At 49.6% G+C, this 26,171-nt stretch overlaps 1 protein-coding gene and 1 pseudogene across 1 annotated transcript; one reads left to right on the top strand and one right to left on the bottom strand.

Moving 5' to 3' along the window:
- Window positions 1–161: 161 nt before the first annotated feature.
- LOC135275587 (U4 spliceosomal RNA) lies at window positions 162–349 on the bottom strand (annotated as a pseudogene).
- Window positions 350–17,531: 17,182 nt separating this feature from the next.
- Window positions 17,532–26,171, top strand: RND1 (Rho family GTPase 1). Its single transcript, XM_012441345.2, has 5 exons — window positions 17,532–17,754; window positions 18,515–18,602; window positions 21,274–21,383; window positions 22,260–22,394; window positions 25,070–26,171. Exons 1-5 carry the CDS (start codon window positions 17,635–17,637, stop codon window positions 25,313–25,315), a joined length of 699 nt encoding a protein of 232 aa, XP_012296768.1. The 5' UTR covers window positions 17,532–17,634; the 3' UTR covers window positions 25,316–26,171.

Raw genomic sequence — 26,171 nt, 5'->3', positions numbered from 1 at the left:
TGGCACGCGCCTGTAATCCCAGCTACTCTGGAGGCTGAGGCAGGGGAATTGCATGAACCCGGGAGCCAGAGGTTGCAGTGAGCCCTGATGGTGCTACTGCACTCCAGCCTGGGCGACAGAGTGAGACTCTGTTTTTTTTTTTTTTTTTATATATAATTTAGTCTCTGTATAGACTGTCAAAAATTGCCAATGCCTACTATATTTCAAGCTGTCATGGCAAGGTATTGGGAAAAGTTTTCAATTAGCATATTTCAAGCCGTCATGGCAGGGTATTGGGATAAGTTTTCAATCAGCAATAATCGCACCTCGGATAAACCTTATTGGCTACGATACTGCCATTGGCTACGATACTCTGTCTCAAAAAAAAAAAAAAGAAAGTCAGCCTGGCTCTTTTACACTGTTTCCCTAACAGAGTCAGATGAACCTAGAACCCTGCACCCCACCAATTATGTTTAGGTTTCACCATCAATACTATAGTATTATATTTAGTAGAGTTGCCGAAAGGTTTACATGAAATCATGCAAGGAGGGCACCATAAGGACCAATAAGAACTTTCCTCTTCTTCCTCTGAGGCTTCGCTGAAAAATCAACTCACAAAAGCCAGATTAATTGGAAGGAAAGCATGCAAATGTATTTAACAGATGTAAATGAGGAGAATCATGATGAGCGCCCACTCCCAGGTAGGGGTCGGGAGCTTGTATACTATTCTAACAAAATGGGATGGGAGGCAGAGAAGAGGAATTCTGTTGAGGAGATTACTAGAGAGAATGAATGCATCTGGGGAACAGAGACTAACCTGTACATTATCTTGCAAAAGAGTCTGTGCAGGTGCGGTTACTTACATTCTTGTTCTTACAGAGAGGGGAAGGAAAAACAGTTGTTCCTTTTGGTGGGTCTGGATCTCAGGCAGATAAAGGAAGTTCACTTTGGGAGATGGTGGGTGGGAAGAAGGTCAGAGAGACCTTGAGGCTTCTTCAGTTCAGGATGACAAAACGCGATATTTTGGGATATTGGTTTCTGAGCCCCAACAACACTTAGCACAGTGCCTTCCTAGTGGCACAGACCTCAGGAATGGAGCCATTGATTCCCTGGATCTGAGAGGTCTATGGGACACAGGGTTATTTCTCAGCCCTCTTTTGCTAAACTCAGTTCGAACCCCAGCCAGAGGGATTTGAAGCTGGGCTTGGTGTTGCCAGTGTCAGAAGACACAGGTGATACAGGGAGGTGGCAAAGGAGAGATGTGGGAGGGGAGTAAAAATTAGATTTGTGAGGGCAAGAGAGGATTTTTGGCCAGGTGCGGTGGTCCACACCTGTAATCCTAACACTTTGGGAGGCCGAGGCGGGAGGATCACCTGAGGTCAGGAGTTTGAGACCAGCTTGGCCAACATGGTGAAACTACTGAAAATACAAAAATTAGCTGGGCGTGGTGGTTGGTACCTGTAATTCTAGCCACTTGAGAGGCCGAGGGAGGAGAATCACTGGAACCTGAGTGGAGATTGTGTCACTGCACTCCAGCCTGAGTGACAAGAGAGAAACTGTCTCAAAAAAAAAAAAAAAAAAAAGAGGCCAGGCACAGTGACTCATGCCTGTAATCCCAGCACTTTGAGAGATCAAGGGGGGCAGATCACGAGGTTGAGAGATCAAGACCATCCTGGCCAACACAGTGAAGCCCCATCTCTACTAAAAATACAAAAATTAACCAGGTGTGGTGGCAGGTGCCTCTAGTCCCAGCTATTCGGGAGGCTGAGGCAGGAGAATCGCTTGAACCCGGGAGGCAGAGGTTGCAGTGAGCCAAGATTGTGCCACTGCACTCCAGCCTGGCAACAGAGTGAGACTCTGTCTCAAAAAGAAAAGAAAAGAAAAGAAAAAAAACGGGATTTTCATTATTCAACCTGGAGAAAGCTGGAAAAGAAAGAGGTTTTTTTTTTTTTTTTTTGAGACAAAGTTTCATTCTTGTCACCCAGTTTGGAGTGCAATGGCGGGATCTCGACTCCCTGCAACATCTGCCTGCCCGGTTCAAGTGATTCTCCTGTCTCAGCCTCCCGAGTAGCTGGAATTACAAGCACCTGCCACCACACCTGGCTAATTTTTGTATTTCCAGTAGAGATGGGGTTTCCCCATGTTAGCCAGGCTGGTTTTGAACTTATACCCTCAGGTGATCCACCCGCCCCCACCTCCCAAAGTGCTGGGATTACAGGCATGAGCCACCATGCCCAGCCGATTCTTTTTTCAAGACAGGGTCTCACTCTGTCACCCAGGCTGGAGTGCTATGGTGCCACCACAGCTCACTGCACCCTCGACCTCTTGGGCTCAAGTGATCCCCCTGCCTCAACCTCCTGAGTAACTGGAACCACAGGTGGCCACCACTATGCCGAGCTAATTATTTTAATTATTTTATGTTTTGTAGAAACAAGTTCTCCCTATGTTGCCCAGGCTGGTCACAAACTCCTAGCCTGAAGCCATCTGCCTGCCTTGGCCTCCCAAAGTGTTAGAATCTTGGTAGAGCCACCATGCCTGGCCAAGATTCTCTTTTTTTTTTTTTTTTTTTTTTTTGAGACAGAGTCTTGCTCTGTTGCTAGGCGGCAGGCTGGAGTGCAGTGGCACAACATCGGCTCACTGCAACCTCCGACTCCCGGGTTCAAGCAATTCTCGTACTTCAGCCTCCCGGTAGCTGGGATTACAGGCGTGTGCCACCATGCCCAGCTAATTTTTGTATTTTAGTAGAGACAGGGTTTCACCATGTTGGCCAGGATGGTCTCGATCTCTTGACCTCGTGATCCTCCCGCCTCAGCCTCCCAAAGTGCTGGGATTACAGGCATGAGCCACCGTGCCCAGCCCCTAAAATTCTTAATGATAACAGAGTTTAGGGCTCTTTGTGGCAATTCTGTTTTCTCTCCTTCAGGGAAGAGAAAGAAGAAAAAGTGTTGAGGTTAGGGAGCCTGAGGCTGGCTCAGGAAATCCTAAGTCCTTCTTAGAAAAGTGAGGCTCGAAGAGGTTGTAGCTTATCTAAGGTCACAAGTTAGTTAAGCGCTAAACCCTGGACTCAGACCTCAGCTTTAAGCCTTCCAACCGGCAAACTATACTCAGAGGCCAGGAGCCCACAGGGTCAGGTAGGACAGAGGCCAGCGGGAGATTCCAAGTTTGTTTAAATTTCCTAATCCCCAGGAAAGCTTTCCAGAGATTTGCTGGAAAGACCATGAGGTAATGTAATGAATGCCATCCTCATTAAGACATAAAAAAAGCTCAGGCTGGGCGCTGTGGCTCACGCCTGTAATCCCAGCACTCTGAGTGGCCAAGGTGGACAGGTCACTTGAGGTCAGGAGTTTGAGGCCAGCCTGGCCAACATGGTGAAACCCATCTCTACTAAAAATACAAAAATTAGCCGGGTGTGGTAGCGCACACCTGTAGTCCCAGCTACTCAGGAGGCTGAGACATGAGAATTGCTTGAACCTGGGAGGTAGAGGTTGCAGTGAGCTGAGATTGCACCACTGCACTCCAGCCTGGGTGAAAGAGTGAGTGAGACTCCATTTCCAAAAAAAAAAAAGATATAAGAAAGTTCAGTGAGAGGTTGAGTGATTTACCCTGAGTCATGTAAGTAGTAACTGGCAGGGCCAGGATTCAAACCCATGTAAGTGTGGCCCGAGCCTGCACTCTCCATCTGTGCTGCCTATGCAAGTGTTGTAGTTGGGTTTTGAATCTGATCTGGCTGACTCCAGAGCCCGAATGCATCGTGATGTTCTGTACCACCTCTTCCACCCTTAGAGGACCAAGCGTTGAATGAGGTGATGCAGGCAGAGCATTTAGCACACGGGAAGTACATCAACACAGTTGTCTTCATTATGTCTGGCTGGCTCCAGTTCTGCCTTTCTATTCTTTGTTGTGTGCCTGGGTTTATATCCTTGGCTTTCAGCAGCCTGGAAGCAAGACTCCTTCTTGGTATCTGGGCTCAGTTAACTGCTTAGGCATCTCTGTCCCACCCACTGGCCCAACCCTGGGGTTTCTGGAGCACATCCTTTGGTGTTTCTTGGAAACTGGATTGACAGAGCTGGAGGGGTTCTTGGGGAGTGGCTCTGACCTCACACTGTATAGAGGAGAATGCCGAGGCCCAAAAGAGCAAGAGTCTTGACTAAGCCCATTCCCATGGTCTACTAATAATATTGAGTATCTGCTGTCCCCAGGCACTGTTGTAGGTATGATACCAAAGTGAGAAGGTCACTGCACCTACAGAGTCCACCTTATCATGGTGAGGGAGAAAGACAATCAACAAAAAATAGGTCAACAAAAAACATAAACTAGAAAAATATCAGAGGAAAAAGGCCATACTGAGAACATGAAAGAGAAGGATCAGGTGGCTACTTCAGGCTGGGTGACTTCTCTGGGCAGGAGACAACCTGAGATCTAAAGGATGAAAAGGTGCCAATGGGGGCAGTCAGGGAGAAGGGCATTGTTGGCAGAGGAAACAGCCAGTGAAAAGGCCCTGAGTATAAGCTTGTGTGTGAGCACAGTGGACAGTGAAATCAATTTAGTGAGTCCTGACAAGCATCCAAAAATGAGGTAGCTGCGTGCGGTGCTCACGCCTGTAATCCCAGCACTCTGGGAGGCTCAGGAGAGTGGATCACGAGGTCAGGAGATTGAGACCATCCTGGCTAACATGGTGAAACCCCATCTCTACTAAAAATACAAAAATTAACTGGGCCATGGTGGTGCGTGCCTGTAGTCCCAGCTACTCAGGAGGCTGAGGCAGGAGAATCACTTGAATCCCAGAGGCGGAGGTTGCAGTGAGACAGGATCATGCCACTGCACTCCAGCCTGGGTGACAGCAAGACTCTGTCTCAAAAAATAAAAAAGAAGTAGAAAAGAAAATTATCAGAGTGCATTGTAAAGGTAGATGTTTCAGGAGCGTTTAGGAGACATCTATATACGCATGCAGAGATATATATATAGCATAATATATATTGATATATCTATATCTCTAAATATAACATGAATGTATGTTTTGGATTGTGATATAACATGCATTTCTGACTGTGACTTGTGAACAGAAAAGTTTGAAAACCATTATTGGAGGAATTTAAAAAAGTTCTCTAACGTGGCTGATGAGAGAACTGAAGGAGGTGAGGTCAGCCAGGGGGCAAGCACAGGTCGTGTATGGCTCTATGAACCAGGATAAGAAGTTGGATTTTCTTCAAAATAGACTTGATGACTGGGCTTAGTGGCTCAGCCCTGTGATCCCAGCACTTTGGGAGGCTGAGGTGGGCAGACTACTTGAGCCCAGGAGTTCAAGACCAGTCTGGGCAACATAGGGAGACCCCTGTCTCTACAAAAAATACATTTAAAAAAATTAGCCAGGCATGGTGGCACATGCTTGTAGCCCCAGCTACTAAAGAGGCTGAAGTGGGCAGATTGATTGAACCCAGGAGATTGAGCCATGATCGCACCACTGCACTCAAGCCTGGATGGCAAAGTGAGACCCTGTCTCAAAAAAAAAAAAAAGGCTGGTGCGGTGGCTCACACCTGTAATCCCAGCAATTTGGGAGGCCGAGGCGGGTGGATCACGAGGTCAGGAGATTGAGACCATCCTGGCTAGCACAGTGAAACCCTGTCTCTACTAAAAATGCAAAAAATTAGCTGGGCGTGGTGATGTGCACCTGTAGTCCCAGCTACTTGGGAGGTTGAGGCAGGAGAATCACTTGCACCTGGGAGGTGGAGATTGCAGTGAGCTGAGATCATGCCACTGCACTCAAGCCTGGGCACCAGAGTGAGACTCCATCTCAAAAAAAAAAAAAAAAAAAAAGCCAGGCAAGGAGGTTTAGGCCTGTAATCCCAGCACTTTGGGAGGCCAAGGTAGGAGATCCCTTGAGCCCAGGAGTTAGAGACTAGCCTGGGCAACATGGCAAAACCCCATCTCTACATAAAACACAAAAATTAGCCAGGTGTGCTGGGACATACCTGTGGTACCATCTTCTTGGGAGGCTGAAGTGGGAGGATCACTTGAGACCAGGAGGTAGAGGCTGCAGTGAGCCGTAATCATGCCACTGCACTCCAGCCTAGGTAACAGAGTTAGACTTTCTTTTCTTTTCTTTTTTTTGAGACAGAGTTTCACTCTTGTTGCCCAGGCTGGAGTGCAATGGCACGATCTCAGCTCACTACCACCTCCACCTCCCGGGTTCAAGTGATTCTCCTGCCTCAGCCTCCCAAGTAGCTGGGATTACAGGCATCTGCCACCATACACGGCTAATTTTTGTATTTTTAGTAGAGACAGTGTTTCTCCATGTTGGTCAGGCTGGTCTCGAACCTCTGACCTCAAGTAATCTACCTGCCTTGGCCTCCCATAATGCTGGGATTACAGGTATGAGCCACTGCGCCTGGCCGAGACTGTCTTAAAAAAAAAAAAAATGTGTGGCTGGGTGCGGTAGCTCACGCCTGTAATCCCAGCACTTTGGGAGGCTGAGGGGGCAGATCACGAGGTCAAGAGATCGAGACCATCCTGGCCAACATGGTGAAACCCCTTCTCTACTAAAAATACAAAAATTAGCCGGGCGTGGTGTTGTGCGCCTGTAGTCCCAGCTACTCGGGAGGCTGAGGCGGAAGAATCACTTAAACCCAGGAGCAGAGGCTGCAGTGAGCCGAGATTGCCCCACTGCACTCCAGCCTGGTGCCTAGCGAGAGAGCAAGACTCTGTCTCAAAAAAAAAAAAAAAAAGTGGACCTGACCCCACAGGAAGACTGATAAGCATTGTCTATATGCTTTCTGGTGTTTTATTTACTTGTCTTTTTGAGACAGAGTCTCGATCTGTCGCCCCAGGTTCAAGTGACTCCTGCCTCAGCCTCCGGAGTAGCCGGGATAACAGCAGGCTGAGTCAGGAGAATCACTTGAACCCGGGAGGTGGAGGTTGCAGTGAGCTGAGATTGTGCCACTGCACTTCAGCGTGGGTAACACAGCGAGACTCAGTCTGAAGAAAAGAAAAGGAGGGTAAAACAGACTGAAAGAATCCCTGCTACCTGGGAGGATGAGGAGATGGGAAACTGGAGAGGAAGTGTGCCTGGCTCAGAGTCCACATCATTTTCCAGCTCACTCCTGTGCTCCTGAGGTCCTTTCCTGCCTGGGAATTACTCTCTCCCATTCACCCAGCAAGTGTTCACCTTAGTCTTGGCTGAACCCTGGGCTAGTGTAGTGGCAAGAGAAGGCAGAAGGCTTGCGTGTGGTCTCCAGTCTCCTGTTCACCAAGTGCGGCTACTCTGAGCTCCCTCCAGCTGCCCTCTGCTCCTCCCTGTGCTTCCATTCCCCATCCCCAACTCAGCAGGAACCAGAAGGAACACAGGCTTCTTTACTATCTTCACTGCCTTCATCTGTTTTGTTTTGTTTTTTAAATTTTATCTTTTGAGACAGCGTTTTGCTCTGTCACCCACATTGGAGTTCGGTGGTTCCATCACAGCTCACTGCAACCTGGATCTCCCAGGCCCAAGCGATCCTCCCACCTCAGTCTCCCGAGTAGCTGGGATTATAGGAGTGTGCATAACCATGCCTGGCTAGTTTTTTGTTTTTTGATTTTGTAGAGACGGGGTCTTGATAGGTTGATCAGGCTGGTTTCCAACTCCTGGGCTCAAGTGATCTTCCTGCCTTGGTCTCCCAAAGTGTTGGGATTTACAGGCATGAGCTGCTGCACCCGGCCCCTTCCTCTATTTTCACTCTGGCCCCATCCTCAGCCACCTTCATCCTCCCTCCTAATTATTTTTTTTCATTTATTTATTTATTTATTTTTAATTTTTAATTTTTTCTTTAAGTTTGAGAGGGCGTCAGTCTTCCCCCATACCACTCCCACTCCCCTTCCCCTCCCCTTCCCCTCCCCCTCCCCTCCCCCTCCTTCTTCCTCTCCTTCTCCCTCTCCTTCTACTTCTCCTTCTTCCTCTCCCCCTCCTCCTCCTCCTTCTTCTCTTTTCAGAGACAGATTCTCACACTGTTGCCCAGGCTGGAATGCAGTGGCACGATTTCAGCTCATAGCAACCTCCACCTCCCTGGTTCAAGCAATTCTCTTGCTTCAGCCTCCCAAGCGGCTGGGATTACAGGCACCCACCACCACCCCTGGCTAATTTTTGTATTTTTAGTAGAGATAGGGTTTCACCATGTTGGCCAGGCTGGTCTTGAACTCCTGACTTCAGGTGATCCACCTGCCTCAGCCTCACAAAGTACTGGGATTACAGGCATGAGCCACCGCGCCTGGCCTCCCTCCTCATTCTTAGTCCAGCTCAGGTGGCTTGTTTTTTTTGTTTTTTCTCCTCCTGTTCACACACACATATACACACATGCACTGGTCCTCTTCCCCAGGCCTCCATTCCTGCTTCCAAGCCACCCCATTCTCCCAGAACATTCCCTGTGCTCTGGCCCACCTCTCAGTATCCTATTCTTGCTTTGCATCATAGCTCAGTGCTACTTCTTCCAGAAAGTTTTCCTGGGAAATTCTCTTCTTTCTTTTTGTTTTTCCTTAGCTCTCTCTCATCACTTATGTAACAATGCCCAGCTCCCAGGAAGAGGAGCAGAAGAGCTGAGAAGGAGAAAACAGCTCCCAGCAGCCAGGAACTTGCCTGGCACTCTCAGCAATGCTTTGGTTTTCCATAAGCATTTCACAGAATACCAACATCAGGCAAGGTCACGCTGTGACTGACCTCAAGAGATTAAGACAGAAACAAGATCTCTCAGTAATTATATCTGAAAAAGGCAGAAACAAGAACATCGTCAAAACCACAAGAACAACGAACCATCCGTGCATCCAGGCTAACGTGAGCCAGTGCCGCTTCTTTACCAAGCACATTTAGCCTTGCTTTATTCCTTCCACCTTGTACAGGACAGATTTACTGATACTCTACTTTTTTTGAGATGGAGTCTCCCTCTGTTGCTCAGGCTGAAGTGCAGTGGCACGATCTTGGCTTACTGCAGCCTCTGCCTCCTGGATACTCCACTTTCTGACCAGCATCCAATCCCAAGCAAAGCCTCACTTCCTTCACCTCTTCCCCAAATCACCACATGTTCTGAGTACAAATCCTAAGTCCTTTCTAATACTCATTTATTGGATGTGCCACAGTTCCACCATGGCATACGTTCTTATTGAAATTAGCCTGCTGGCTGGGCGCGGTGGCTCACGCCTGTAATCCCAGCACTTTGGGAGGCTCAGGCGGGTGGATCATAAGGTCAGGAGTTCAAGACCAGCCTGGCCAACATAGTGAAGCCCTGTCTCTACTAAAAATACAAAAAATTAGCTGGGCATGGTGGCGCGTGCCTGTAATCCCAGCTAATCAGGAGGCTGAGGGAGGAGAATTGCCTGAACCCAGGAGGCAGAGATTGCGGTGAGCCAAGATCATGCCATTGCACTCCAGCCTGGGTAACAAGAGCGAAACTCCGTCTCAAAAAAAGAGAAATTAGTCTGCTGGCTGGGCACGGTGGCTCACGCCTGTAATCCCAGCACTTTGGGAAGCTCAGGCGGGTGGATCACAAGGTCAGGAGTTCAAGACCAGCCTGGCCAACATGGTGAAACCCCGTCTCTACTAAAAATACAAAAAATAGCTGAATGTGGTAGCAGGTACCTGTAATCCCAGCTACTCAGGAGGCTGAGGCAGGAGAACCTTTTGAACCCAGGAGACAGAGGTTGCAGTGAGCCGAGATCATGCCATTGCACTGCAGGGCAGTAGGGCGAGACTCCATCTCAAAAAACAGACAAAAAAAAAAAAGAAGAGAAGAAGAAATTAGTCTGCCAGGCACAATGGCTCCCACCTTGAATCACAATACTTTGGGAAGCTGAGGTGGGAGGATCACTTGAGTCCCAGAGTTTAAGTGCTATGACCTTGCCACTGCATCACTGTACACTGGGCAACAAATTGAGACCCAGTCTTTGTTATTTATTTATAAGACGGAGTCTTGCTCTGTCACCCAGGCTGGAGTGAAAAGGCATGATTTCAGCTCACTGCAACCTCTACCTCCTGGGTTGAAGCAATTCTCCTGCATCAGCCTCCTGAGTAGCTGGGATTACAGGCATGCATCACCACGCCTGGCTAATTTTTGTATTTTTAGTAGAGATGAGGTTTCACCATGTTGGTCAGGCTGGTCTGGAACTCCTGATCGTAGGTGATCCACCAGCCTCAGCCTCCCAAAGTGCTGGGGTTGCAGGTTTGAGCCACTGCACCCAGTGGAGACCTAGTCTTAAAAAGAAGGAAAGGCATGCCACTGCACTTCGGCCTGGGGGATAGAGCCTCACTTTGTCTCAGAAAAAAAAAAAGAAAAGAAAAGGCAAGGCATGGTGGCTCATTCCTGTAATCCCAGCACTTTGGGAGACCAAGATGGGAGGGGATTGCTAAAGCTCAGGAATTTGAGACCAGTTTGGGCAACACAGTGAGAACCCGTCTCTACAAAAAACAAAAAACACATCACATAATTAGCTGGGTGTGGTAATACATGCCTATAGTGCACTCAGGAGGCTGTGGTGGGAGGATTGCTTCATCCCATGAGGTCGAGGCTGCAGTGAGCTGTGATTAAACCACTGCACTCCAGCCTGGGCAACAGAGGTATTAAAAAAAATAAGAAAAGAAATAACAGAGGCTGGGCGTGGTGGCTCACGCCTGTAATCTCAGCACTTTGGGAGGCCAAGGCGGGCGGATCACCTGAGGTCAGCAGTTCAAGACCAGCCTGGCCAACATGGTGAAACCCTGTCTTATTTAAAAAAAAAAAAAGAAGAAAAAAGAAATAACAGAAGTGACTCAATAAACCCAATTTTGTTCAACTACAGATATCTGCTGGTGGTCTTTTGACTGGAGGACATTGATGATCAAGAACAACATACAGGTATATGTATATGTATTTTTAAAAAATTACAAATCCCTATGCCTTTGGATTTGAAGTGCTTTTAACGGTTTTTTTTTTTTTTTTTTTTTTTGAGATAGAGTCTCACTTTGTCATCCAGGCTGGAGTGCAATGGTGCAATCTTGGCTCACTGCAACCTCTGCCTCCTGGGTTCAAGCGATTCTCCTGCCTCAGCCTCCTGAATAGCTGGTAGCTGGGATTACACGCACACGCCACCACGCTGGGCTAAATTTCTGGATGTTTAGTAGAGATGGGTTTCACCATGTTGGACAGGCTGGTCTTGAACTCCTGATCTTGTGATCCACCTGCCTTAGCCTCCCAAAGTGCTGGGATTATAGGTGTGAGTCACTTCGCCCAGCTTAAAAATATTTTAGCAGTAGATTTCTTTCTTTTTTTTTTTTTGAGAGAGAGTTTCATTCTATCACCCAGGCTGGAGTGCAGTGGCAAGATCTCGGCTCACTGCAACCTCTGCCTCTTGGATTCAAGCAATTCTCCTGCTTCAGGCCCCCAGTAGCTGAGACTACAGGCATGCACCACCATGCCTGGCCAATTTTTTTGTATTTTTAGTAGAGATGGGGTTTCACCGTGTTAGCCAGGATGGTCTCAATCTCCTGATTTCATGATCTGCCTGCCTCGGCCTCCCAAAGTGCTGGGATTACAGGCATGAGCCACCGTGCCTGGCAGATTTCTCTTTCTGATTATGTTTTCAGACAAGCTGCTACACCTCCCCACCCTGAATCATCTGTTCCAGTGGATTGGATTGATTCTTCAGTCCTTGGGTGTGCTTAGAAGTTTGCTACATCCATAGTCTTCCCTCACCAATCTTTTTTCTTCTTCTTCTTAATTTCTTTATTTTTTTTTTATGTTTTCTTCTTCTTAATTTCTTTTTCTTTTCTTTTCTTTACTTCTTTTTTTTTTGGAGTTGGAGTTTCGCTGTTGTTACCCAGGCTGGAGTGCAATGGTGCGAGCTCGGCTCACCGCAACCTCCACCTCCTGGGTTCAAGCAATTCTCCTGCCTCAGCCTCCCGAGTAGCTGGGACTACAGGCGTGCACCACCATGCCCAGCTAATTTTTGTATTTTTAGTAGAGACGGGGTTTCACCTTGTTGACCAGGATGGTCTCGATCTCTTGACCTCATGATCCACCCGCCTCGGCCTCCCAAAGTGCTGGGATTATAGGCGTGAGCCACCGCACCCGGCCTTTTTCTTTTCTTTTCTTTCTGGAGTCTTGCTCTGTAGCCCAGGCTGGAGTGCAGTGGCGCAGTCTCGGCTCACTGCAACCTCTGCCTCTTGGGTCCCGGTTCAAGCAGTTCTCCTACCTCAGCCTCCCAAGTAGCTGGGATTACAGGCATGAGCCACCACGCCCAGCTAATTTTTGTATTTTTTAGTAGAGACAGGGTTTCACAATTTTGGCCAGTCTGGTCTTGAACTCCTGACCTCGTTATTTACCCACCTCGGCCTCCCAAAGTACTGGGATTACAGGCATAAGCCACCTCACCCGGCCCTTCTTTTCTTTTTTTTTTGAGATGGCATTTCGCTTTTGTTGCCCAGGCTGGAGTGCAGTGCAGTTATCTGGGCTCACCGTAACCTCCACCTCCCAGGTTCAAGCGATTCTCCTGCCTCAGCCTCCTGAATACCTGGAATTACAGGAATGTGCCACCATGCCCAGCTAATTTTGTATTTTTGTAGATATGGAGTTTCACCATGTTGCCCAAGCTGATCTTGAACTCCTGAGCTTGAGTGATCTGCCCGCCTCAGCCTCCCAAAGTGTTGGATTACAGGCATGAACCACTGCACCTAGCCTGAATTCACCAGTTTGAACTATACAATTCGATGGTTTTTCAGTTATTCCCCATTTCCTCCTCAACCCTACAGACCTAGGCAACTATTAATCTAGTTTCTGTCTTTTTGGATTTGCCTATTCTGGACATTTCATATAAAGGGATATAGGCTCTATGGTCTTTTGTGTTTGGCTTCTTTCACCTTGGCATAATGTTTTCAACTATAACCTTGTTTTAAAGTTTTCTGATCTTGATAGGGAAGGGCCACCTTTGTTTTTGTTTGTTTGAGACAGCGTCTCCCTCTGTTGCCCAGGCTGCCGTGCAGTGGCGCGATCTTGGCTCACTGCAACCTCCGCCTTCTGAGGTTCAAACTATTCTCCTGCCTCACCTTCCGGAGTAGCTGGGATTACAGGCACCTGCCACCAACCTGGCTAATTTTTTTTTTAGCAGAGATGGTGTTTCACCATGTTGGCCAAGCTGGTCTCGAACTCCTGACCTCAAGTGATCTACTCACATCGGCCTCCCAAAGTGCAGGGATTACAGGTGTGAGCCACTGTGTCTGGCCAGGAAGAGCCATCTTAATGTATTAATCTGGCTACAGACTTCTATTTGATTTTTAAATTTTTCTTGTAGAGATGGGGGATCTCACTCTATTGCCCAGGCCAGTCTTAAACTCCTGGGCTCAAGTGATCCTCTCACCTCAGCCTCCCCAAATCCTGGGATTATAGGCGTGAGCCACCACACCGGGTCTTGGCTATGGAGTTTTAAATAAAGTTATTTAAAAGAGGTGTAGGCTGGTTTTGGTAGCTCATGCCGGTAATCCCAGCACTTTGGGAGGCCGAGGAGGGTGGATCACAAGGTCAGGAGTTCCAGACCAGCCTGACCAACATGGAGAAACTCTGTCTTTACTAAAAATACAAAATTAGCCAGTCATGGTGGTGCATGACTGTAATCCAGCTACTCGGGAGGCTGAGGCAGAAGAATCGCTTGAACCCAGGAGGCGGAGGTTATGGTGAGCCCAAATCATGCCATTGCACTCCAGCCTGGGCAACAAGAGCAAAACTCCATCTCAAAAAAATAATAGTAACATCTAAAAACTCCTTCTACTGGGCATGGTGGCTCATGCCTGTAATCCCAGCACTTTGGGAGGCTGAGGTGGGAGGATCACAAGGTCAGGAGTTTAAGACAAGCCTGGCCAATATGGTGAAACCCCGTCTCTACTAAAAATACAAAAACATTAGCCAGGCATGGTGACACATGTCTGTAATTCCAGCTACTTGGGAGGCTGAGGCAAGAGAATTGCTTGAACTGGGTGGGAGGCAGAGGTTGCAGTGAGCCGAGATCACGCCACTGCACTCCAACCTGGGGGACAGAGCAAGACTCCGTCTCAAAAGACAAACAAACAAACAAAAACTTCTCTAGTTAAATTCCTCACATCGCATTTAAGTAAATAGGTGCCCAGAGAGAGAAGTAACTTACCCAAAGACACACAACTTGTTAAATACAAAGCAAGGTCCAAGGCCTATACCTACTGCATGTTGGTTCCATCCTTTTCCTGTTACCTCCCTGCCCACTGATCTAACACATACGCTCACACACACATAACACCCTTTCCACTAAAACCCATAAACATATGACCCACAAAATATCCCTGGAGACACATCTTGAGCCTCAGCCATGGTGGAGGCTGCTCTGTATCATTGCTCAGGTTTTCTGCTACTTGACCCTGAAATGCAGCCACTTAGGGAAGAATCAGTGTTGGCACCAGCTCTCAGAATTTCTGTCTTAGAGGAGCTCAGGTATGGCAATGTTCTTAGAAGCCAGAAGAAGCTGTTTGTTTAGCAGGAACGGTTTTTTGTTTGTTTGTTTGTTTGTTTTTGAGACGGAGTCTTGCTCTTTCGTCACGCTAGAGTGCAGTGGTGTGATCTCGGCTCACTGCAACCTCCGTCTCCCGGATTCAGGTGATTCCCCTGCCTCAGTCTCCTGAGTAGCTGGGACTACAGGCATGCGCCACCACACCTGGCTAATTTTTGTATTTTAGTAGAGACGGGATTTCACCATGGCCAGGATGGTCTGGATCTCCTGACCTCATGATCCGCCTGCCTTGGCCTCCCAAAGTGCTGGGATTATAGGTGTGAGCCACTGTGCCTGGCAGCAGGAACAGTTTTTACTTTTTCTGAATGTTTATTTGGAGTGGCGGATGGATGGTGTATGTAGGGGGAGGCTGGTAGAGAACATGTTGAGAAGGCTAACACTTTTGGGGCTGTGATTGGAGGGAACCCAGCTAAGGGTTAAGAGGACGTATGGGAACTCTACTGATGCTTCCAGAACTAGGTCCAGATGAGACTGAAGGTAGGGGACAGGAGGATACAGAAGGAGAAGGTCAGGCTGAGGGAAAGGATTCCAGATTGAGGCAGTCCATGATCTTACAGCTGTTCCTGGAACTCTCCCAAACCCCGCTTATAGACAGCTCAGAGAGGCGGTCAGGCTGCTGGAAAAGGGCAAGAAGAGGACGAATTATATCGACAGAACATTATCTGAGGATGGAGGATGAGGCCTGGGGGAGGTAGAGGGCAGAAACCTTCAGAAAGCCTGGGAGAGGAGGGCAGGCAGCTAAGGGCAACACCTGGATAAGGATGCCCTTTCCACCCTAAAGTTTCCCTCAGGCCATTCCCCGTCCCTGGAAGTGAATGGAGCTTAGGACATGGGTGGAGAGCAGTTGTAGGCCTTGGCCCCAGAGCCACGTGGTTTGACTGGAGGAACACTGGCTAGGCTATATTCCCAAAATAACATCTACTCTCCTAACTGCCTAGAGTGGGCACTGGAAATCTCACTCTTAGAGATCTGTCCCTTTAGGTCTGTGGAAGGCTTTCAGGCATCCTTTGTCACAAGGAAACTACCCCTGGGTGGGGCAGCAAGGACTATGAATTAAGAGTAAAACCCAGGCTGGGGCGTGGTGGCTCATGCCTGTAATCCCAGCACTTTGGGAGGCCGAGGCGGGTGGATCACGAGGTCAAGAGACCAAGACCATCCTGGTCAACATGGCGAAACCCCATCTCTACTAAAAATACGAAAATTAGCTGAGTGTGATTGCAGGCATCTGTAATCCCAGATATTCAGGAGGCTGAGGCAGGAGAATAGCTTGAACCTGAGAGGCAGAGGTTGCAGTGAGTCATGCCACTGCACTCCAACTTGGGCAACTTGGGTGACAGAGCAAGATTCTGTATCAAAAAAAAGTAAAGCTCAGATGAAGCAAGACTCAGGGCATGCCCCAGAGACGCTGCGCTTTACAAGGGGAAGGGACTACTCTCAATTTTGCCCAAGGTTGGTCTTCCTTCAATCACAAATCCCCAGGAGTTCTTATTTGGATAGTCTTGATTCCTGGACAATCAGTGGTTTATTTAAGCTATGGGCAGCCCATAGTTCTGTCTAGTAGAGAAGCTCCTCAAAATACAGGGGCCCCACCGGTCAGGTCTGTTAAGAAGTTATGTAGCTCATCTCAACCTTAGATTGTCTGAGAGCTTCTAATCCCAAAATCAAAATCCTAGGTCCAGTCTGGACTTTAACCAGCTGACACACATTAGTTCATCAGTTTCAGTGGGCGTTAACATGGAACTGGACCTGTGCCTGATTCATCCAGGAAGCTGAGCCCAGACCACAGAACAAACACTCCTAAGCAGCTCCTGCCAGGCATGGGTGAGAGGCTGTCTGGCCAAACAGACAGCGACTGTGTTTGCTTTGTCTTCTTCCTCTCTCCCATCCCCACTTGCCAGAGTCCCTCATTTCTCTCTACCCATCTCTGGGCCAGGTGATGTGTGTTTTTTTTCTGGATGACTCTAGAAAGCGCTCTCTCTCTCTCTCTCTCTCTCTCTCTCTGGTGGTGAAGGTGATTCTTGAAGAAAAGAAGGCTTTAAAAGGGGTACAGGCTAGGCGTGGTCACTCATACCTGTAATCCCAACACTTTGGGAGGCGGAGGCAGGCACATCATTTGAGGTCAGGAGTTCGAAACCAGCCTGGCCTACATGGAGAAACCCTGTCTTTACTAAAAATACAAAAATTAGCGGGGCGTGATAGCGCATGCCTATAATCCCAGCTACCCGGGAGGCTGAGTCAGGATAATCACTTGAACTGGGGAGGAGGAGGTTGTGGTGAGCCAAGATCACAACACTGCACTCCATCCTGTGCAACAAGAGCGAAACTCCGTCTCAAAAAATAAAACAAAATAAAAATAAAAGGCGTACAGCAGGAGCTGATATTGGGAGGGAAAGTAAGAACTGGTTTGGATGGGAATTAGAAAAAACAAAAAAGCCAGGCGCTGTGGCTCATGCCTGTAGTCCTAGCACTTTGGGAGGCTGAGACAAGCAGATTGCTTGAGCTCAGAAGTTCAAGACCGACCATCCTGGGCAACATGGTGAGACTCTTGTCTCTACGTAAAAGATGTAAGGAAAAAAAAGAAAAAAAAGTCAGAGAAGCTCTGGGCCACCTCCCCCAACCCCACTCCGCCAACACACACACACACCTGTCTATAGTCTAAGCAGGTCCTGCTCTTGTAACCCACCTGGGACAGTCCCTGAAACTCCAGCCTGACCTCACTTCCTGCTTCCATAGCTAGTTTGTTTTAGGACACGAATTAGTGGACACGCCAGATCATTTTATGTGGCTTCCAGTACCCTTTCCCCTTCCTAATACAAATGCAAAACAACGTGGGAATCCCCCTTCAGGGCGAAGCAACGGTTCAGCTTTAAGAGAAAGGAAAGGGAAGAAGAGGGCGCTGACTCAGATCCTCAGATCCATTGGCTGCCGGAGGGGATCCCACCTCAGGGATTGGGCGTAACAGAGTCCGCCTCCTCTTGTGATTGGCTCTGCCAGAGAAATATAAGGCAGCTGTGCTCGCCTCCTCCTCAGTTGGAGGGAGGCAGGGGATCCGGCGGTGTTGGCGTTCTCAGACGCACCTGGCGCAACCCTCTCCTCTGAATCGGAGTTCAAGTCCCGCGGACTCTGCAACCATGAAAGAGAGACGAGCCCCCCAGCCAGTCGTGGCCAGATGTAAACTCGTTCTGGTCGGGGACGTGCAGTGTGGGAAGACCGCGATGTTACAAGTGTTAGCGAAGGATTGCTATCCGGAGGTGAGCTGCCCGCCCGCCCCCCCGCTGGCCGGCTTTTCTCCCTGCCTGTCCCCGTGCCCGCCCTGGGGTAGATTTCCACCTGCCCAGGAGACGTGGCCCCCCCAGCCCCAGCCCATCCTCAGCCGCTTTCTGAGGCTTTCCCATCCTCAGTTGCTTTCTGGCTGGAGGACTGCCCTGCCTTAGCTTCCCCTGAGACCTGTCCCACTTCTGCCGCCCCGCTGGCTCCTCCTCACCTCTTCACCCAGAGGCCCCATCAGATCCCCTCCACCTTCCTGCGTCCCTGGAGTCTGCTCTCAGGAGAGGGCACTGGAGGCATTTGAGAGTCTGGGGTTTCTTCTTGACGTAATCCCTGCCCGTCTGCTCACCTGCTCCTCAAAGGCTCTATGCCTGCCTCCAGCTGGACTCTTCTGCAGCTCCTCTGTTTACCTGGCCGGGGGAGCTTGAGAGGAGGAGATGAGCTAGGATTGGTTTGTGGCTCTCTCAAATTGGAAAGCACAATCTGGGGATAGGAAGAATCTGTGTGTGTATGTCCCTGATCGTCTAGGATATGGGGGGAGGTGTCATTCACATTTCTCGCTGTCACAGCAAAGTGCCTGTGCCTCCACAGTCCCTTCCCTCCTGCTCCGCTCCAGGCATCCCCTCCTCTGGCTTCTTGTCTCCTGTGACTACTGTCTTTCTGAGTGTGTGTGTAGCCAGCACTAACCAGAGGATCTGAGGATAGGGGTGCCCCGGGGTGAATGTTTCCTCTCTCTCTTCACAGACCTATGTGCCCACCGTGTTCGAAAATTACACAGCCTGTTTGGAGACAGAGGAACAGAGGGTGGAGCTTAGTCTCTGGGATACCTCAGGTAAGAATTGTGGCTCCAAATGCCCCTTTCCAACCTCCACTTGTCTGCTGTGTAGCTGCTGTATTTTAGAAAGTGTTTTCCCCTTTGGTGGGGAGAAGTGAAAGAAGGGGATCTGAAGATTCCTTAGTTGTGGGGAGGGGTGACAGTTGGTCAACTCTGTTGGATCGTCCAGGGGTGCAGAGTGGGTAAACCCTAGGAGCCACTTTCTTCCCTGGGTCTAGTTCCACCCTTCAGAGGGCTGGGATGGTGAGGTGAAGGGACCCATGAATATTCCTGGGGGGCAGTAAAACAGAGCTTCTGCATTTCCATTCTCTGCCACCCAGCAGGCAAGCATGCGCACACGCACACACACATGCACACACACACATACACACACACACACGCACACAGACACACATATACCCTTTACGTCCCCAGAGCAAAGCCAAATAAGAGGCAAGAAGAGGGAGTGCTGCTGGAGGCAGGTTGGGATAGGGAGACAAGCCTGCTTTGGGGAAAGATTGCTCAGACTCAGTTTTGTCTCCTGCATTCCATCCTGGGCCACTGCTGTCCTCCTGCTGCAGCTCAGCCCCACTCGTCACACCGCTGCAGCTCAGGGATGAAGCAATGCATCATCGATGTTTTGGAGGATGGGGGAGATGGCTTAATACAGGGGCATAATCAGTTGTGAAGAGGGGCGGGCAGGGCAGAGGGGAGGTTGGCTCTGACTGTTTTCCCTCTACTGGGGTGAGGTGGAAGATGCTCTCTGTCTTGAGAATCTAGAAACAAATGTTTTTCAAGCCTCTCAGCCCCAAGCCCTTGTGCTAGGCTATCCTTTGCCTTGATTCTGACCCCTTCCCATTATTTCTGTACCCCAGACCTTTTTCAATAGACTGGCTCAGAGTTATAATGAAGGAGTAAAAGCTGGGAATAGGGGAAAGAAAATAAAATCCATCCCTCTCCAGAAATGCATCTTCAGGCTGAGTTTAAAGAGGGGCTATAAATCCCTAGGTGTTTCCTGTTACATATAATAAGTACACTGTCCTGCTCCTCCAAGAGCTGTTCCCATGCTCCAATTCTGAGGTCTGAAAAGATTGGGGCTTGGGGATGGTGAGACAGATAATGAGCCTTTACCCTCTAAACAAAAATTCCCCAACCTGGTGTGCTTTTCCCTGTTGCAGTTCCAGGACTTGGGATGCAGGGTTCTGATTCTCCTGGGTTGTGCTATGCTGGCTAGATCCGACTAGAAAGCAGCTTGACTGCATGATGTATAGTTTTTTGGTTTTTCATCTGCTGTACCCTCCCACCTTCCAATCTTCCCAGAATCTTACTGCAGCTCATCTCTTTTCACTACCACTGCCCAAGCCCCCTCCCCCCACCTCCTCCCTCCTTCCACAGTCAGAATGCAGCCCTCAAATCCCAAACCAGATCAGAGAAAATCAGCAAGTGTTGTCTTTATTCCCTGTGTCACACCCCCACCCCCCAGTTTCCAAAAGGATAAAGGCTGTCAGTTACTCTCAAACTCTCTCTTTCAGATTAGGTTCCCATAAGGAAGGAGGAAGTGGTGTAGGTGTGTGGGATAGGGCGTCCCAATGTTGGGGTCAGGGTTGCTCCTGTTCCCGTTATTCACTTGCTAGTCTTAGGGGAGGGGGATTGCTTGGAGCCAAAATGGAGGCCTCCTCCCCTCCCCCTTCCCCAGTGCTGCAGTGCTTCCGCTTCTCAGTGCTGCAGTGGTAAGACCCCACCTCAGAAAGGGATGGGGGAGTCTTGCTAAAGGAGCAGGCAGCTATCCCAACTCCCCTGTATTCCTTTTTTTTAAAATGACCAATTCCCCCCCCCAGCTTGGACTCCCCCCCCCCCGTTTCCATGGCGATTGCGGTGCAGGGAGAGGGGCTGCTTGCTATTCTGAGCACGGATTGTCTGGGTTCCAAATCCGCTATCGCTCCTTCCCCAGGGTGGAGGGGTAGGCTCAGCCCCTAGCATTCTCCCATATGGGACCACCTGGGTCTGCATTGCCTATTCCCCTCCCAATGAAGGACTCTTGCTCTAGCCTCTAAATCCCAAGCTATTGGTGCTGCTGTCTTAGAGACTGCCTTCCTGAGATCTTGGGGTGGTGGTGGTCAGGGGGTACAGCTTTCCTTTTGCTCTTTTCAGTGTAAGCCGATCTGGGTGGGTGGAGAAGTGGGCGCTGAACCCTTGATGCACTCCCTCCCCTGCCAGCCTCCTAAAGTTCTCACCCCACGGCAAAGCAGCAGCCGGGTTATGTAATAGGCAGGTTTGTCTCTTCGCTGGGGAGACCCTGGAGCAGAAAAGAGCGAAGCGGGGCAGCAGGAGGCTCTGGAGGAGAGGGGCCCTGAGATAAGCATGGTCTCTCCTCGGGGCTGGAAGCATCTTCCGTGACTCAGAAAACTACTCCATCTCCAATTAAGCCTACTGCAGGAGACCCAGACAGGGCCAATTTATACTCCACCCACTTTATTTTGCCTTCTTTCTCTTTTTCTGGACTAAGGGGGATGATATTCTTGCATGACCTTCTGGCAGGCGGTCCCAAGCTTCCAGCTGCAGCACATTCCCCTGGGAGACAGGTGGATCCTCTGGGATGGAGGATGGTATTCCCAGGGCTCTCGGGCTTAGGCCTATTGGGGAGGGGAAACACCGTGGCTCACCATCAGCTCTTTCTGGCCTACACCAGGATCTCCCTACTACGACAATGTCCGTCCTCTCTGCTACAGCGACTCGGACGCAGTGTTACTATGTTTTGACATCAGCCGTCCGGAGACGGTGGACAGTGCACTCAAGAAGGTAAGACTAGATCACCTCTCCAATCTGACTTAGCATGAGAATCAAGAAGGAATCATGGGGACCTTGTCACAAATCCCCTCGTATATAACAGCAAGAAATGGAGGCCAGGGAAGGAAGAGATTTGCCTGAGGCCACACCATTAGCTACAGCTCTGGGACTGGAACTCGGGTCTCCTCACCCTGCCTCCTGCCCTTTTTGTTATCATCCCATGTTGCCTTGCCAGAGGCCCCACAGGGAAGGTGGTGTTGAAGACTCAGGTGGCAGAGGATCGAGAGTCAGAGAACCTTTAGGTGATACGACTTGAGGGTCAGGGATGGGACCTTTTGAAGGCAGCTTCTATAGACCCTGATCCCAGTCCCACTGAGACTGGACAAGCCAGCCAGGTCTGAGCTGAGCTGCTGGTATGAAATGCTTGAGTCTAGGCAGATCCGCCAATGCTGAGGAGTCCCAGGAAACCCTGTGTACGTAGTACAGTATAGAAGATGCTGGGATCACATTCTTCCCTTGGGAAGAGACTAGTTGGTTGGCTTCCCCTGGCATTCTGGACTTGTGAGACCCTTTGGGGTGAGGGGGCAGATCCATGCCCTGTATGCTTGGCAGAGTGGGAGAATTGCCCCTGTGCTCTCTCTGGTGACTGGGCCATAGACTGCGGAAACAGGCTCCTGGGTCAGCACTCTGGGGGCCCCAAAGGCCTTATGGGCAGGAAGATGATGTAATTAGTGCAGTGGTGATGCTGTGACTCAGAGGGAGGACTGGGCCGGTGATAAGAGAGGTGATGTGTGTGACGTTGCCAGCCAGGCTTCTCCTGGCATCCGTCTGCCACTAACTCTCCTCCCTTCTTCCTTCTCCTGCCCTTCTTCCTGTTTGACCCCTCAGTGGAGGACAGAAATCCTAGATTATTGTCCCAGCACCCGCGTTTTGCTCGTTGGCTGCAAGACAGACCTGCGAACAGACCTGAGTACTCTGATGGAGCTGTCCCACCAGAAGCAGGCGCCCATCTCCTATGAGCAGGTGTGTGTGCGCAAGCGCTTGTTGTGGGGAGAAGTGGGGAAGGCCACAGGCAGATAGCTCGAAATATGGCCCTGGCTCAAACTCTTCCACTATGGCAAGAGAGAACTGGTGTTATAATTAGCAAAGGAGTCACCTGGAGGGAGGTGGTAGGTACCTGCTTACCCAGATGTGTGCTGTCAGTTAGCAGGTGAGTTATTCCTGTGTGTGCCCACCTTTCTAAGATTATATTCTGACCAACCTGCGTTAGAATCATTAGAGGTGTTCATTAGAGTTTCACACACACACATACAAGAGGCCAGGTGTAAGGTGGCTCATGCCTGTAATTCCAGAACTTTAGGAGGCTGAGGCAGGAGGATTGCTTGAGCCTAGGAGTTTGAGATAAGCCTGGGCAACAAAGCAAGACTGTCTCTACCAAAAAAAAAAAAAAAAAAAAGTCAGGTGCAGTGGTGAGTGCCTGTAGTCCTAGCTACTCAGGAGGCTGAGGTGGGAAGATCACTTGAGCCCAAGAGGTTGAGGCTGCAATGAGCTGTGATTGTGCCACTGTACTCCAGCCTTAGTGACAGAGTGAGAGCCTATCTCAAAAAAATAGGTGGGAGGGCACCGGACGTGGTGGCTTACGCCTATAATCCTAGCACTGGAGGATCACTTGAGCTCAGGAATTCAGCACTAGCCTGGCCAGTATGGAAAAACCCCATCTCTACAAAAAATACCAAAATTAGCTTGTTGTGGTAGCATGTACCTGTAATCCCAGCTACTCAGGAGGCCGAGACTGCACCACTGTACTCCAGCCTAGGCAACAGAATAAGATTCTGTCTCAAGAAAAAAAAAAAGGCCAGGCATAGTGGCTCATGCCTGTAATCCCAGCACTCTGGGAGGCTGAGGGGGGCGGATCACCTGAGGTGACCGGCCTGAGACAGGGTCTTACTCTGTCACCCAGAATGAAGTGCAGTGGTGTGATCCTAGCTCACTGCAATGTAGAGCTCCTAGGCTCAAGCGATCCTCTCTACTATTTGAGACTACAGTTGTATGCCCACTTCCAGCGAATTTTTTTTTTAATTAAATTTCTACAGCTCCCTACTTCCTTTCCCGTGAATTCTTTAACATTTAAAAAAAATTTCTGGCCAGGCCTGGTGGCTCACACCTGTAATCAAGCACTTTGGATGCCAAGGCAGGCGGATCACCTGAGGTCGGGAGTTCAAGACCAGCCTGACCAACATGGTGAAACCCCATCTTTATTGAAAAATAATTTAAAAAAAAATTTCTATTATTTTATTTTTGAGATGAAATCTTGCTTTGTCGCTCAGGCCGAAGTGCAGCAGCATGATCTCGGCTTACTGCAACCTCCGCCTCCCAGGTTCAAGTGATTATCCTGCCTCAGCCTCCCCAGTAGCTGGGACTACAGGTGTGAGCCACCGTACCCGGCTAATTTTTTTATTTTTTTTAAGACAGGGTTTCACCATGTTGGTCAGGCTGGTCCTGAACTCCCGAACTCAGGTGATCTGCCCACCTTGGCCTCCAAAGTGCTTGGATTACAGGCGTGAGCCACCGCACCTGGCCAATTTTTGTATTTTTAGTAGAGATGTGGTTTCTTTCGCCATGTTGCCCAGGCTGGTCTCAAATTCCTGATTTCAGGTGATCCACTCACCTCTGCCTTCAAAAGTGTTGGGGTTACAGGCGTGAGCCACCAACCACAGCCTAAACATTTTTTTTTTTTTTTTGAGACGGAGTTTCGCTCTGTCACCAGGTTGTAGTGCAATGGCGCCATCTCGGCTAACTGCAACCTCCGACTCCCTGGTTCAAGAGATTCTCCTGCCTCAGCCTCCTGAATAGCTGGGATTACAGGCATGTGCCACCATGCCCAGCTAATTTTTTTTTTTTTTGAGACAGAGTTTCACTTTTGTTGCCCAGGCTGGAGTGCAATGGTGCAATCTTGGCTCACCCCAACCTCCACCTCCCAGGTTCAAGTGATTCTCCTGCCTCAGCCTCCCAAGTAGCTAGGATTACAAGCATGTGCTACCACATTCGGCTAATTTTTTTGTACTTTTGTAGAGATGGGGTTTTTCCATGTTGGTCAGGCTGATCTTGAACTCTTGACCGCAGGTGATTTGCCCGCCTTGGCCTCCCAAAGTGATGGAATTACAGGCGTGAGCCACCTCACCCAGCTAATTTTTGTATTTTTAGTAGAGACGGGGTTTCATCATGTTGGCCAGGATGGTCTTGATCTCCTGATCTTGTGATCTGCCTGCCTCAGCCTCCCAAAGTGCTGGGATTATAGGCGTGAGCCACCATGCCCAGCCGCCTAGGCTGGTCTTGAACTCCTGGCCTCCTCAAGTGAGCCTCCCCCCACAGCCTCCTGAGTAGCTGGGATTAGCAGCACTAGCCACTGCTCTAGCTATCCCCAGAAATTCTGATTCACTTAGTTTGGCATCGATATAGTTTTAAGAATACTCCAGGTGATTTATAATGTGCAGTCGGGCATCATCTTAAGAAAAAGAGGCATAATCAGACAGGGTGTATGCCCCCCAAAAATAATAATAATAGAATAATCGGTAGAGGGTGGTGGTTGGAGATTTGCTTCTGGGTCACCTCTGGAGTGACCCTGGGGAGTCACACATAGAGGCAGCGTCACAGAGCCATTTTGGCCACCGCGTTAATGTCCTCACCGCCTCCTGCAGGGTTGTGCAATAGCCAAGCAGCTGGGTGCGGAAATCTACCTGGAAGGCTCGGCTTTCACATCAGAAAAGAGCATCCACAGCATCTTTCGGACGGCATCCATGGTGTGTCTGAACAAGCCTAGCCCTCTGCCCCCGAAGAGCCCTGTCCGAAGCCTCTCCAAACGACTGCTCCACCTCCCTAGTCGCTCTGAACTCATCTCTTCTACCTTCAAGAAGGAAAAGGCCAAAAGCTGTTCCATTATGTGAAGTGGAAATTGGAGGGGGGAGATAACCCCCTACTTCCTCCCTTGGGGTGCAGAGGCACGGGGAGAGGGAGGATGAGACAATTGAGGACACTGGACATGAGTTTTTCAGATGGCCACGGTGAGGGCTTGGAAGGAGACAGGAATGGGGCAAGGAAGGAGCCAGGCCCGGCATGAGGACCTGACAGAGAGAGAACCATCATACCCCAAGCCAGGCACTAGGTTGTGGAGAGGGCAACTACCCCAGTGCCCCCCCAGCTCCAGAGGAAGGAAAGCTGTGGGGGACGGGGGGCATGCTGGCCTCATGGGCTTGGGGGTCTACAGCAGCCTCACCTTCAGCATCATGCCTCTTCCACACAGGGTTTCCATGCAGGCCAGGGGATGGGAGGGGTCCCTGAGCCCTTCCCGTCCCCTCTAAGGAAGAGCAGAGGAACAGAGAGTGGGGAAGCCGAGCGGCAGTTCCCTTGGGGGCTTAGCCCAGGTGCTTCATAACTGCAATCGGAAGTGCAGGAGCTGGTCAGAGCCAATGAGAAGGAAACCTCATCTTTGCATAGCCCATGCCTCATGGAGAGGTGACATCATACATTCACATGCTTCTCACCTAAGTCCCCAGGGTCCAAGGGAGAAGCCCCAGACCCCCTTCTCTTGCAGAGTGTGGGGGTGGTGGTGCTGCAGGGGCAGGGCTGGGTGGGGGTCACCAGACTTTCTGCCCTTAGGGCAGTACAGCTGGCATTTGTTTTATAGACTCTTGTCTTTGGAATTCGTGGGAGGGGGGAGTGTTTCAATCTGTTATATGTTCTGTGTTTAATGAAGAAAACCTATTTATTAATGAAAAATATAATATAAAGAATTTGGCTCCA

The sequence above is a fragment of the Aotus nancymaae genome, unplaced genomic scaffold, assembly GCF_030222135.1.
Source record: "Aotus nancymaae isolate 86718 unplaced genomic scaffold, 86718_ANA_hifiasm-v0.15.2.pri h1tg000016l, whole genome shotgun sequence".
Classification (NCBI taxonomy): domain Eukaryota; kingdom Metazoa; phylum Chordata; class Mammalia; order Primates; family Aotidae; genus Aotus; species Aotus nancymaae.
This window is presented reverse-complemented; position numbering and strand designations above follow the sequence as displayed.

Bases quoted from the DNA above. Each gene is read 5' to 3' on its own strand.
- RND1 (XM_012441345.2), top strand. From the start codon at position 17,635: ATGAAAGAGAGACGAGCCCCCCAGCCAGTCGTGGCCAGATGTAAACTC. The intron at 18,603-21,273 runs GTAAGAATTGTG...GGCCTACACCAG, and splicing joins TAGTCTCTGGGATACCTCAG to GATCTCCCTACTACGACAAT. The intron at 22,395-25,069 runs GTGTGTGTGCGC...CGCCTCCTGCAG, and splicing joins CGCCCATCTCCTATGAGCAG to GGTTGTGCAATAGCCAAGCA.